At 41.4% G+C, this 11,998-nt stretch overlaps 1 protein-coding gene and 1 pseudogene across 2 annotated transcripts in view; both read left to right on the top strand.

Moving 5' to 3' along the window:
- Positions 1–11,998, top strand: part of LOC137934602 (protein STRUBBELIG-RECEPTOR FAMILY 3-like) — a 30,433-nt gene continuing 18,435 nt past the window's right edge. The window contains exons 1-10 of one of the 2 annotated variants that reach the window (XM_068779037.1): positions 1–101; positions 189–275; positions 861–995; positions 1,236–1,365; positions 1,447–1,518; positions 1,671–1,736; positions 1,896–1,967; positions 2,058–2,129; positions 2,201–2,272; positions 2,350–2,415. In XM_068779037.1, the coding sequence (XP_068635138.1) occupies positions 893–995; positions 1,236–1,365; positions 1,447–1,518; positions 1,671–1,736; positions 1,896–1,967; positions 2,058–2,129; positions 2,201–2,272; positions 2,350–2,415 (653 nt within the window). In that variant the 5' untranslated portion in view covers positions 1–101; positions 189–275; positions 861–892. Of the gene's footprint in view, positions 102–183; positions 276–860; positions 996–1,235; positions 1,366–1,446; positions 1,519–1,670; positions 1,737–1,895; positions 1,968–2,057; positions 2,130–2,200; positions 2,273–2,349; positions 2,416–11,998 lie in introns of those variants that run through there. The other variant, XM_068779039.1, reaches the window with a different exon arrangement.
- Positions 8,305–9,360, top strand: LOC137935538 (pyruvate dehydrogenase E1 component subunit alpha-3, chloroplastic-like; annotated as a pseudogene).

Genomic DNA, 11,998 nt, shown 5'->3' with positions numbered 1-11,998 from the left:
TAGTGTAAACTTCTGGGTTGTGGGGCTGCCGTATAGACAGCAAATGCCACATCAGGTGACCCGCGCAGAGTCGCAACGCAGTGTCTTGCTCTTATTTTTTGGTACATCTCCCACTATTATTCTGTTCGTATTTTTGTTGGTAATTTTATATAGATATATTTATACTCTTTGCTTTTGCCTGCTCTCAGTTGTTGCAGTTTTGGAGACTTGAGAGCTTGCTCTGCTCGCTGGACTCGATAGTGCCGTCCATGCCTTGCTCATTCTAGCTTTTCCTGGTAGTCTTATCTGTTTCTTTTTTACTTCCTTTTCTTTTTATTTTTTTCGCTTTTTAATTGCTTCTTTGTACAGTTTAGATCCTTTTGGTTGAACCCAGAAACATGCCGGATTCATGATATATCTCGACGGCTAAATCTAGTGAGATCTCTGTGTAGTTTGAAGCAAATACAGTGGCTTTTTATGAGTTACTTAGTACTTATCATTTTGTGAGCTTAGAATTTGGCGAGAAATTTGGGAAAAATCCTTGTTTTTTAGCTGTCTTTGGTTCACTTTGTTCGGTCACTGAGCCTAGATTCATGTGTAAAACTTCCCTATCTCTCGAACTTTTTAAGTTTTGAAGTACTCCTTGTTAGTTTACGAAGTTTTTTTTTTCTTTTTTTGCGGAAAATGTGTTTAATTTGCATTTTGAAGCATTATTACAGTCTTTTAGTAGTTCGCCATCCTGCGTTGTCCAATTTTTTGCCCCTTTATCTTATCGAGTAGCCTAGAAATAGAGTGACGAAGTTTAGTCTCTCGTCCGGGGCTTTAAATAGTTAGTATCTGCTTGTGATTTGCATAACATATGATTTTTCTTCGTTCTTCAGGATATTGCACAACTAGTCGGTTGTTGAGACGAATGATGGGAAATGACAGTTTGAAGATCCTTGCATTGGCTTTCGTGGTCTCGTTATTTATTACTAGGGTGCCATTTTCACATGGATATACCTATGATCCGGATGGTAATATATGAATTTTTTTATTTCTGCCTATCTTTATGTTCTTTTGAGCATTGCTGATTACTGCAGTAGCTAAGATTTGCTCCATCAGGGAGGTTAACTTGGGTTACATAATTATTGTGAATTATACCTGTCTTCTTCTGGCTAAACAGGTTGGTTTAATCTAAGTCTAACATTGGAAATTAGAACTCCCTTTAACTGTATATAACTGAGTTGCATGTTCGTTTTCTCAATTGTGGTCAGTTTATGCAATAAACAACTTGTATGCTGCACTTGGATACCCTCCTCTTCCTGGCTGGATTCCAAATGGAGGTGACCCCTGCACTGAGAACTGGCAGGGAGTTGGTTGTGCTCTTTCAAACATTACCTCTATGTACAGTAATCAGCTCAACTTTAAGCCTCTGGTTTTTCCTTTCTGTAATTGTTATATCTAAAATCTCTGTTTGTTTGATAGCGTTCTTCCTGCTGCCAATTTGGGAGGGCAACTCGGGGATAAGTTAAATAATTTTTCTTCTTTAATAAAAATGTAAGTCGATTTTTCTTAATTTTTTTCTCTTTATTAGTTCCTTTATGTTTTTTTCTTTTTCTTTTCCACAAGGCTAAGACAAAACATACAGATTTTGGAAATAAAATCATAACATCACTGCTACTTCATACTTTCTTTTTTTGTTCTGGCAGTGATCTTAGCAACAATCATATTGGAGGGAGCATTCCTTCTAATCTACCAGCTACTGTGCAACAACTGTATGTTCCAGAATACCCATCTTCTTCTTTTCCACTTCACATAAGAAGTTAGTGCCATCAAAATGGAGCAGTGATGTTTAATAGGTTTTGTCTGCACTTTTAATTCTTTTTCTGTCAAGCATGTCGTTTGTTATATTTCACTATGTTTGTTTGTGGCAGTTATCTTTCAGCTAACCTGTTCGCAGGGAGTATTCCTAGCTCTTTATCAACCTTAAGCCTTTTAACAGCCTTGTAAGTGGATGAATATGATTCTGATTGTGATAATAGGTGTTCTTTCTATTAGAGTTAGTTCTTTAATTATGCACAAGCTTGTTTTTCCAGGTCACTCAACAACAATCTTTTAACTGGAGAATTACCTGATTCTTTCCAGACACTGAGTTCGTTAACAAACCTGTAAGAGTTTCTTATAGTTCTACCAGCTTGTTCTTTTTTAACTCTCGGTGCTAATATACTTCTTGCTACAGAAATTTGGCTTTTAACAATTTGACCGGGGGATTGCCTCCCTCTCTTGGGAGCTGTTCATCTCTGAGTACCTTGTGCGTGCATTAGATGCTTATTACCTTTCCATGCACTTCAGATGCTGAAGTTTAACATTCTTTTTGTTCTTGATCAGGGATATTCAGAACAATCAGTTGATAGGGATCCTGGATGTTTTACAAGATCTTCGACTGCAAGAACTGTACTTTCTTTAAACACTGAATGATTTTAACCTTGGTTGAAATTGCATGTTTTATTTTGATAATACCCTTTCTAGTTTTTGAATAGATGGTCCCAAGCCTTAGTAATGGAGGCAGATTGTATTAGGTAGGTCAAAGATGGCGTAATACTTTTGTTACAACTGATGCCTGAATTGTTCCCTTTGGACATATTGTAGAATTTCAATCTAATGTTAGAAGAGGAGAGCAGAAAGCAAAGAAGCAAGAGAGATGACAAAGAGAGTTGCTAGAAGAAAGAATGAGCAGCAGTTGGGGTCAAAGTGTCAAAATCAACCCCTTTGTCTAGGAGTTGGCATGAGTTGGGTAAAATGAGGAACTTGACTTGACCCTACACAATTTAAGAGGGGATGGAGTCAATCCCTTACCACTTGGGTGGGAAGGTGAGCCAAAAAAACCTTGTGAGAAAACCAGATCAAGGGTATTTTGGTCATTTTACATGATCGGATATTTTATATTATGTCACTATCTTGTTCAGCATGTTTGATTTAGTCTATGTACAAATTTTTATATTCATAGGCAGAGTCCAATGGGAGTTATAAGGGAATAAGTGTTTATGTAAGAGAGTCATTTCTGTAATTTATGGCTCAAACCTAATAAATAGCATTGGGGGTCGTGCAGAAACCCCAATGTAGCTCATTCAGAGCTTTGCTTCCCTTTTCTCTTCTTCTTCTCTCTCTTTCCTCATCTTCTCTCTCTCTCTCTAGGTTTTCACATTTTTTACATGGTATTAGAGCAGTGATTCTTGCTGGGAGTGCATCTTAGCCAGAAAAACCCCTCTTTTATGTGAATGACTTCACAAAAACAAGGTTTTTCAAATCTCCTCGATGACTAGTTGGTAACAATTCAATTTTTCTCCTTTTTCTTCTACCATAACCCTGGGATTATTGGTTCTATCATCCTTTAAAGGATTATTCGTGCCTTGATTGCCCTAAAAAGGGTATTTTTGAGTGATCTTGGGATGTGCGTCAACTATCCCTAGATCAGTGCTTGCGTCATCAACCTGTATGCTGATGTCAGCCCTAATTGTGGTCTATTCTTGGAAGATCTTTTGTCTAATTGCTATTTGGCGTTGATTTGAGCACATACCACATGGCACATCTCATTCTTGCCCTAACCCTAATTTTTACGAAGTGAGGCCCACATCCTTAAAATTTGTGAAAGTGTTTGGATATTGAAATTGAATTTTTTGGTGACTCTATACTTATTCTATGGCTGATTGGGGTGAATTTTGTGTACCATCCAGAGATATAGGTGGATCTGATGGTAAAGATGTTGTGTTTATGACATATGAGAAGTTGACAAGAGCAAATTATCTTAATTGGGCCAGATCATTGAGAATGTTCTTGAAGGGCAAAAGAAGGACAAAGTACATCCAAGACGACCCTCCAATCCCAACAATTGATGTTTGGAAAGCTGAAGATAACCAAGTTATGATTTTAGATTGTCAACAATATTGGTTCAACATTGAGGAATCAAGTGATGCATTGTGAAACTGCAAAGGCTATGGGGGTTTCTTTGGAGTATTTTTATGCTCAAGAAAGCAACTTATCCAGAATGTATGAATTGTACACCAATTTCTTTGGTCTCAAAAGAGGTAACAAGATAGTTACACAATATTACAGTTTGTGAAACTTTGGCAGGAAATTAATATGTATCATTCATTTACTACAGATGAAAATGAATTGAGGAAATAATAGAGCCAACTGTTAGTGGCAAAGTTCCTGATGGTCTATGTGATGAGTTTGACAGCATTAAGGCACAAACACTAGCTTCAGAAGAGGTACCTTTGTTACCCCCTACTTCAATAGAATTGTGAGGGCAGAAACAACTTTGGTATCCAAAGAAGAAAAAGGGAGTTAGGTGACAGATGTTGTCGCTTATACTTTGAGCCCTAGTCCTAGCCCAGTAGACTCATCTCGAGGCCGAACAAGTTTTGGGAGAGGTAGAGGTAGAGACAATTCAGGTAGAGGTCAAGTAGAGGTGAAGAAAAGTCCGAAAGGAAGTGTGTCCATTGTGGACAAAATAACCATTACTCAGATAGGTGTTGGATAAAGTTTGGAAAGTCTACTTGGGCAAACTCTACCGGTCATGAGACTAGTGGAAAAATATTAGAGGTTGTTGCTCATGTCCCTTTAGAGGGAATTGCTCACATATCAAGTATGTCATCTTTGTTTTCTAACATGAAATAGTCATCACATGTTAAACAAGTAAACGTAGCTGATGGGTCTATTTCCTCAGTTTAGAGTGTTGGTACTGTTATCCTTGCATCCTTCTTGTCTCCTCAGTCTGCTTTATTAGTTCCTAATTTTTTCTTAAATTTGCTATCAGTGAGCCAGTTAACTAAGTCTATGAATTGTTTTTTGACGTTTTATCCTACTCATTGTCTATTTCAGAACCTTGTGACGAAGAGGACGATTGGTTCCGTGTGTGAGAGAGACGGTTTGTAATTTTTGGAGACCCACTTGTTAGGTAATACACTACATCCACTTCATACGTCTGCTACCCCATTCCAATGGCATATGCGATTTGGTCATCATTCATTGGAAAAATTGATTCAAGTCTTTCCAGAATTTCCTTCTAGTCTTAACTTCAGTGCGAGTCATATCAGCTGGGTAAACAACACCGGAGCTCCTTTCCAACCTCACATTATAAGACAAGTCTTTGGAAGGAAATGGTTCTTGCCAAGCTTGGTGGTAACGCTCATCGGTGGATGTCAGGGGGTAATTGGAGAGGTCCATCTTCAATTTGGAGAACACTATACCTACTTCTTCCAAAAATTTCTTTTGCCAGTAGATTCTATGTTGGAAACGGTAGATCCCTCAAGTTTTGGGATGATCTATGGATGGGGCAGGGGCCGCTACAAAATGCCTTCAGAAACCTGTTTCTCCTCTCTACCAGTAGAGATATATCAGTGGTCGATGCTTTTGAGGGGGGTGGAATGAGCCTCCATCCTGAAGGGGTCTTTCGGATACGGAGGCGCTGGAGGCCAGCCGCTTGATGGACTCTGTAATCTCGGTTAAAATTCGACCTTTGGCGGCAGATAAACTCATTTGGTGGCTGGACAAAAGAGACTTTTTCGGTATCATCTACATATGGATTCATCAATGGCTGGAACCCGTCTTAACCGGAGCGTGAGATCTATTTTGTCTAGCATCTTTGTGCTCCTCCTAAGATAAAATTCTTCATGTGGAGTGCCTGTCATAGCAAGATTCTTTCGGCAGACGTGCTTAGAAGAAGAAGTCACCCCTCAATCGACCCCCTGTGCCCTTTTTACAACACTGATGTCGAGACCACAAGCTACATTCTACTTCAATGCATCTTCTGATGGAAGGTGTGGACTTCCATGATTAGCATGTTGGGGTTGCTATTCTGCATGGCGGCTGATCTGCTCTCATTCAGTAAGTCGCTCCTTGGTACTTCTCTTCCTGGCCTTGGAAAGGTGATGCTTTCTGCTTGTGCTAGTTTTAGCCTGTGGGGGCTTTGGAATGAATGTAATCGAAGGAGGTTTGATGGAAAAATGAAGCAGTTGATCGTGTCGCGGACTGAGTGGTGGGACATATTTCTTCTTGGCTCCTGACTAAGAAGTCTTTCTCCTTCTTGTGGGTACTGCTATCCGTGAAAACTGGAGAAATTTAGCCATGATGCACTCTGGGACAAAGGTCTTGATTATGCAGGAATGGATCCCTCCTGAACCCGGTTACCTTAAGTTGAACTTTGATGGCTCCTCTCGGTAATCCCGGGATTTCTGGATTCGGAGGGGTCATTTCGGATCATTATGGCAACCAGCTTTTCTCATATGCTGGCCCTTTAGGAATGGTCGATTCTACATCAGCGGAGCTTCACGGCCTCCTCACCGTGCTCCGTGTTTTCAGAGATAAGTGCAACGGTCCCCTTCATGTTGAAGGGGACTCGAAGGTGGTCATTGGATGGTGCGAGTGTGCATCCCCTCCCCTGTGGCTCCATTGAGACATGTTTCGAGAGATTCTTGAAATTACCTCAATTTTATCTTGTATTTGGTCGCACATTCCGAGATCCGCAAATTCGGCAGCAGATGTGCTTGCCAATCAGGGAGCTACCCTACAATCACTGGTTGTCAGGGATTTGCTCCCTCTTTTGTAATTTCTCTTGTTTATATACATACATCTTTATCAAAAAAAAAAAAAAAAAACATTACAAGACAAGTTTACAATTTGAGGTTATTTATTGGTCCTTGTCCTGTAATCAGTCTGTTTGGTTTTAGGTACTTTATTTCATTTATTGATGATTTCAGTAGTTGTACATGGGTGTACCTCCTTCGGGAGAAGTTTGAAGCTTTTAATATATTCAAACTTTTTTACAATGAAATAAAGAATTAGTTTTCAACCACTATTCATATTCTATGTACTGACAATGGTCTTAAATTTATGAATCACAAGTTTGATATTTTTTGTCAAAATCAAGGGATTGTTCATCAAACCTCATGCGTGTTAACTCCACAACAAAATGGAGTCGCAGAGTGTAAGAATCGTCATCTACTAGAAGGAGCTCGCACTATAAAGCTGCATATGAAGGTTCTTACGCACTATTGGGGTGATGCAGTGCTTACTGCATGCTACTTGATCAATAGGATGCCTTTATCTGTCCTTGTAGGTAAAATTCCCATTCAAATTCTGTTGCCTTCAGCTCCATTGTTTCTAGTTTCTCCTCGTGTCTTTGGATGTGTTTGTTTTACTCATGTTTTGGGATTATCCAAAAATAAGTTATCTCTTCGTGCAGTTAAGTGTGTCTTTCTTGGGTACTCTCGTACACAAAAGGGATATAAATGTTTTTGTCCTTCTACTAGAAAACATGACAAAAACATTTGTATTAGCAGATGTCACATTCTTTGAAGATAATCCCTTTTTTTGAGTCTACTACTTCCATTCATGTACCATCTTCCCTAGTTTCAGAGTCAATTATTCCCTTGCCGGTTGATGATTGTCTTGGACCTACGTAATGTACCATTGTTGAGAAACCCTTGCAGGTATAGTAGCATCGACAGGTGCATCCCTCTCAGCCCACGACCTCCTCTCTCATGTCGGACCATTACTCGACTCCATCTTAGGATCCAGAGGTAAGTAATCTACACCTACCCATTGTTTTAAGAAAAGGTGTTTGTGTTGGCGTGAGCTATCTGAGCTTTCTTTCATATGAGGAAATCTTCCGTAGAATCAAAACGAAAAAGTCTACTATGGCGTGATTGTAGGCATAATTGAAGGTGTGATTTAAGGCATGATTGGAGACACCGAATTTGTATAAATATGTTGTGTTTAATTGAATGAAATTAACTTGTTTTGGGAAATACCTTCTCCCGTTTCAACATGGTATCAGAGCGGGTTAATAACCCAGAGATTTGATCAAGATATTGTGATCTTTTGGGGACGACGCAAGGAGAAAATTTTCTCCCAGCGTCGTGCTCCCTGCTGCGGACCCGATTCCAAAGCAGGGAATGGACGCGGAGCCGGAGGTGGTGCCAAGATTTGCTGCGGTGGAGAATCAGGGACTTCATAGGAGGTCGCACCGCCGGGCGGCGGAGCTTGGATCTGGACTGGTTGGAGATGCTTCGAGGTTTGGTGGACAACTCGATCGAGTTGCGCATCGAGATGCCGGAAGGATCCAACCGGTATGTCTGGAACCCCGATGATTACCTGGACGCAGCAGGATACAAAGTGTTTCTGTAGAATATGGCTGAGCAAGACGGTGGGTCCTGGCAGAGGGCTCCATCGGCGGCGAGATCTGTTGTGGCGGCCCTTCCGACAATAGAGATTGAAGAGGGTGAGAATTACGTCTGCGCGATTTGCAAAGATGGGATTTTGGTGGGTGAGAAAGGAAAGTAGCTGTCGTGCGAGCATGTTTATCACGGCGACGATATCGTTCCGTGGCTTGATGCAAAGAGCTTGTGTTCGGTTTGTCGATTAGAGCTGCCGACAGACGACGACCGATCTTCCTCTTCCTCCCGTGGATGCTCCCTTGTCGCCGTCTCGGAGGTCGTCAAGCAGAAGAAGGCTAAATCTAATATGCTCGTTATGAGGGAAGAAGGATTGGTGCTTTATGAGGACATGGTTTCGGGTCGTTCTTTTGAAGACATGTGCGCCCAAATGTATTATAGAGTGAAAATGTTCGAATCTGTGCATCTTTACAATGGGCAGGAGGCCGTCTCCACCGGATTCATTAAGCTGTTGAAGAAAGAAGACTCCGTCTTGAGCACTTACAGAGATCACGTGCTTGCGCTCAGCAAGGCCGTCTTAGTGCGCACTATGATAAGCGAGCTCTTTGGGAAGACCATCTGATGCTGTTGGGGCCAGGGTGGCTCCATGCACATGTTCGACAAAGAGCACAATCTCCTCGGGGGCTTTGCCTTCATCGGAGAAGGCATTCCCGTGGCCATTGGCGCCGCATTTACTTCTAAGTTCCGGTGGGAGGTTCTCAAAGAGGCTTGTGATGACGTGACTTTGGCCTTCTTTGGGGATGGGACTTGCAACAATGGTCAATTCTTTGAGTGTCTGAACATGACGGCTCTGTGGAAGTTGCCTATTGTCTTTGTTGTGGAGTGTGAGACTTACAGATTCAGAGGACACTCGTTAGCTGATCCTGATGAGCTTCGTGACCTTGCTGAGAAGGCTCGTTATGCTACAAGGGATCCCATTGTGGCCTTGAAGAAGTATCTCACTGAGAACAATCTAGCCAAAGAATGTAAATTAAAGTGTATTGAGAAGAAGATTGACGAGATTATTGAAGAAGCAGTAGAGTTCGCTGATGCAAGCCCTCATCTTGCACGAAGCCAACTGCTTGAGAATGTTTTTGCTGATCCCAAGGGCTTTGGAATTGGACCAGATGGGAGGTATCGATGTGAGGATCCTGGGTTTATAGAAGGTACTGCCCAGGTGTAGAACGCGGCGCCCAACTAGGTGTGGATGCAAGCTGACGGACGACTTTTTGTGGTGCAGTGCCGAACCTACCCGAGTGTGGTGGACGCGATCGGCCAGATGGCAAAATCAGAGAGGCTGAGAAGCTTCTGGTGAGGGTCCTCGCTAACGATGACGGACTATATCTTGCAGATTTTTTTTCATTTTTTAATGGTCGTTTCTCCAAAAATGTTGGAGAAAGGGGAAGAAGAGGCTGGCCCCAGGGACGTGGCAGTGCTTGAGCAGGCGCTGAAGTCACTCCATTGAAGAGAGGGCAAACACCTCGACGAGGATCAGCAGAAGAGGGCAAGAAAAAAAGAAGAGAAGAACAGAGCAGGTCTGCTCTGTTGTCGCCGTGACCGAAGACGCTCTGTCGTCACCATGACCGAAGACGCTTTGTCGCCATCGAAGACGCTTTGTCGTGACCACATTACCGAACACGCTTTGTCGTGACCACAAAACCGAAGACGCTCTGTCGTGACTACAAAACCGAAGATGCTATGTCGTCACCGAAGACGCTCTATCGTTATCTGTCACCGAAGACGCTCTATCGTCATCTGTCACCGAAGATTGTCTCGAATTAATCTCTGGTTCAGAAGTGCTCTCGACGAAGAAGACGACGAGACCAGATTTGGCTCGGACCAGACTTGATCGAACGGAATTACCGAACTGGACCGAACCGAACGTCCGAATTGGATCGCACAAATAGACTTCCGTTGATCGCACCCGATGGAGCGCTCAAGAAGAGCGGATACATGGCATATTGTAGCAAGAATTTATACAACTCACTTGGCAAGTTGGGCATCGGATATCTGTACACACCAACTTGGGGGGGAGTGTTGGCGTGAGCTGTCTGAGCTTTCTTTCATTTGAGGAAATCTTCTGTAGAATCAAAACGAAAAAGTCTACTATGGTGTGATTGTAGGCATAATTGAAGGTGTGATTTAAGGCATGATTGGAGACACCGAATTTGTTTAAATATGTTGTGTTCAATTGAATGAAATTAACTTGTTTTGGGAAATACCTTCTCTCGTTTCAACAGTTTGGAAAGGTACTCGTCATCCATTTTCTCATTTTGTGTCATATGATCATTTGTCTGACGACTATAGAAAGTTTGCATTGTCTTTTTTTGCTTGCATCATTCCTTCTTCAGTTCAAAATGCTATATCCTTTCCACAATGGAAGCAAGCCATGGATGTTGAGTTGGCTGCTCTATTAGAGAGAGGAAACTGGCAGTTATGTGAGTTACCTTCAGGTGTTGCAGCGGTTGGTTGTAGATGGGTGTATAAAGTCAAATACAAAGTTGATGGCTAGGTTGAGAGGTATAAAGATCGTCTGGTGGCCAAAGGATACACACAAACTTATGGTGCAGATGTGTTTGAAACCTTTTCTCCAATTGCTTGATTGTCTTCAGTATGCATTTTGGTATTTATTGTTGTTACTTAGGGTTGGCCCTAATGCTAGTTAGACATAAAGAATGTTTTTTTTTTTTTTTTTTTTGTATGGTGGCCTTGAAGAAGAAGTTTACATGGAGCAATGTCTGGGGTATGTTGCTCAGTGGGAGATGCACGAGGTATGTAGACTCAAGAAAACAATCTATGGCCTCAAACAAAGCCTTCGTGCTTGGTTTGAAAATTTTAGCCAAGTAGTGATGTCTGTGGGCTTCTCTAGGAGCCACTGTGCGATCATTCACTGTTTGTCATGAAAAGGCATTCGGGATCATAGTCTTACCTATATATGTGGATGACATTATGTTGTCTGATAGTGTTACCCCTAGAATTGAAGAAGTTAAAAGGCTACTTGCTACTCACTTCCAAACCATAGACTTGGGGGCATTGAAATATTTCTTGGGTGTTGAAGTTGCTAGAAGCAAAGAAGGATTGGTGTTATCTCAAAGAAAGTATATAACCGATATGCTACATGAGTATGGATTATTGGGAGCTAAACTGGTAGATACTCCGATGAAAGTTGGACTCAATCTTCACGATAACCAAAGTGTAGAATTGAATGATAAAACATTGTATAGGAGATTGGTTGAGAAGCTTATATATGCCACAATTACGCGCTTGGATATATCTTTTGCAACGAGTGTAGTAAGCCAGTTTTTGGAACACCCATGGAAGATCCATCTTGAAACAGCTCAGAGGATCTTGAGATATCTCAAGGGAGCACCTAGGAAGGGCTTTTTCTTTAAAAATAATGGTCATTTGAAAATTGAGGTTTTTTCTTATGCAAACTATGCTGGGTCAAAGCTAGATAGAAAATCAATTACAGGCTACTGTGTCTTTCTGGGTGGCAACTTAATTAGCTGGAAGAGTGAGAAGCAAAATGCGCTAGCTAGATCTATCGTGGAAGTGGAATACAAAGCTATGACACATACTGTTAGCGAGCTCATATGGGTGAGGTCGGTTTCTAGGTAGTTAGGCTTCAATCATAATAAAGCCATGATTATGTTTTGTGATAACCAGGCCGCTACATTCATTGCCTGCAATCTAGTTTTTCATGTGAGAACAAAACACATAGATGTGAATTACCATTTTGTCAGAAATGTTGTGATGAAGAAAAATGTGATCAACGCTTATGTTCGGTCAACTGATCAACTTGGAGATGTTTTCACCAAAGA

Source organism: Aristolochia californica, unplaced genomic scaffold, assembly GCF_029961685.1.
Source record: "Aristolochia californica isolate CCGP_79_NKW_82.1479 unplaced genomic scaffold, dmAriCali1.0.hap1 SCAF_6, whole genome shotgun sequence".
Lineage (NCBI taxonomy): Eukaryota > Viridiplantae > Streptophyta > Magnoliopsida > Piperales > Aristolochiaceae > Aristolochia > Aristolochia californica.
This window is presented reverse-complemented; position numbering and strand designations above follow the sequence as displayed.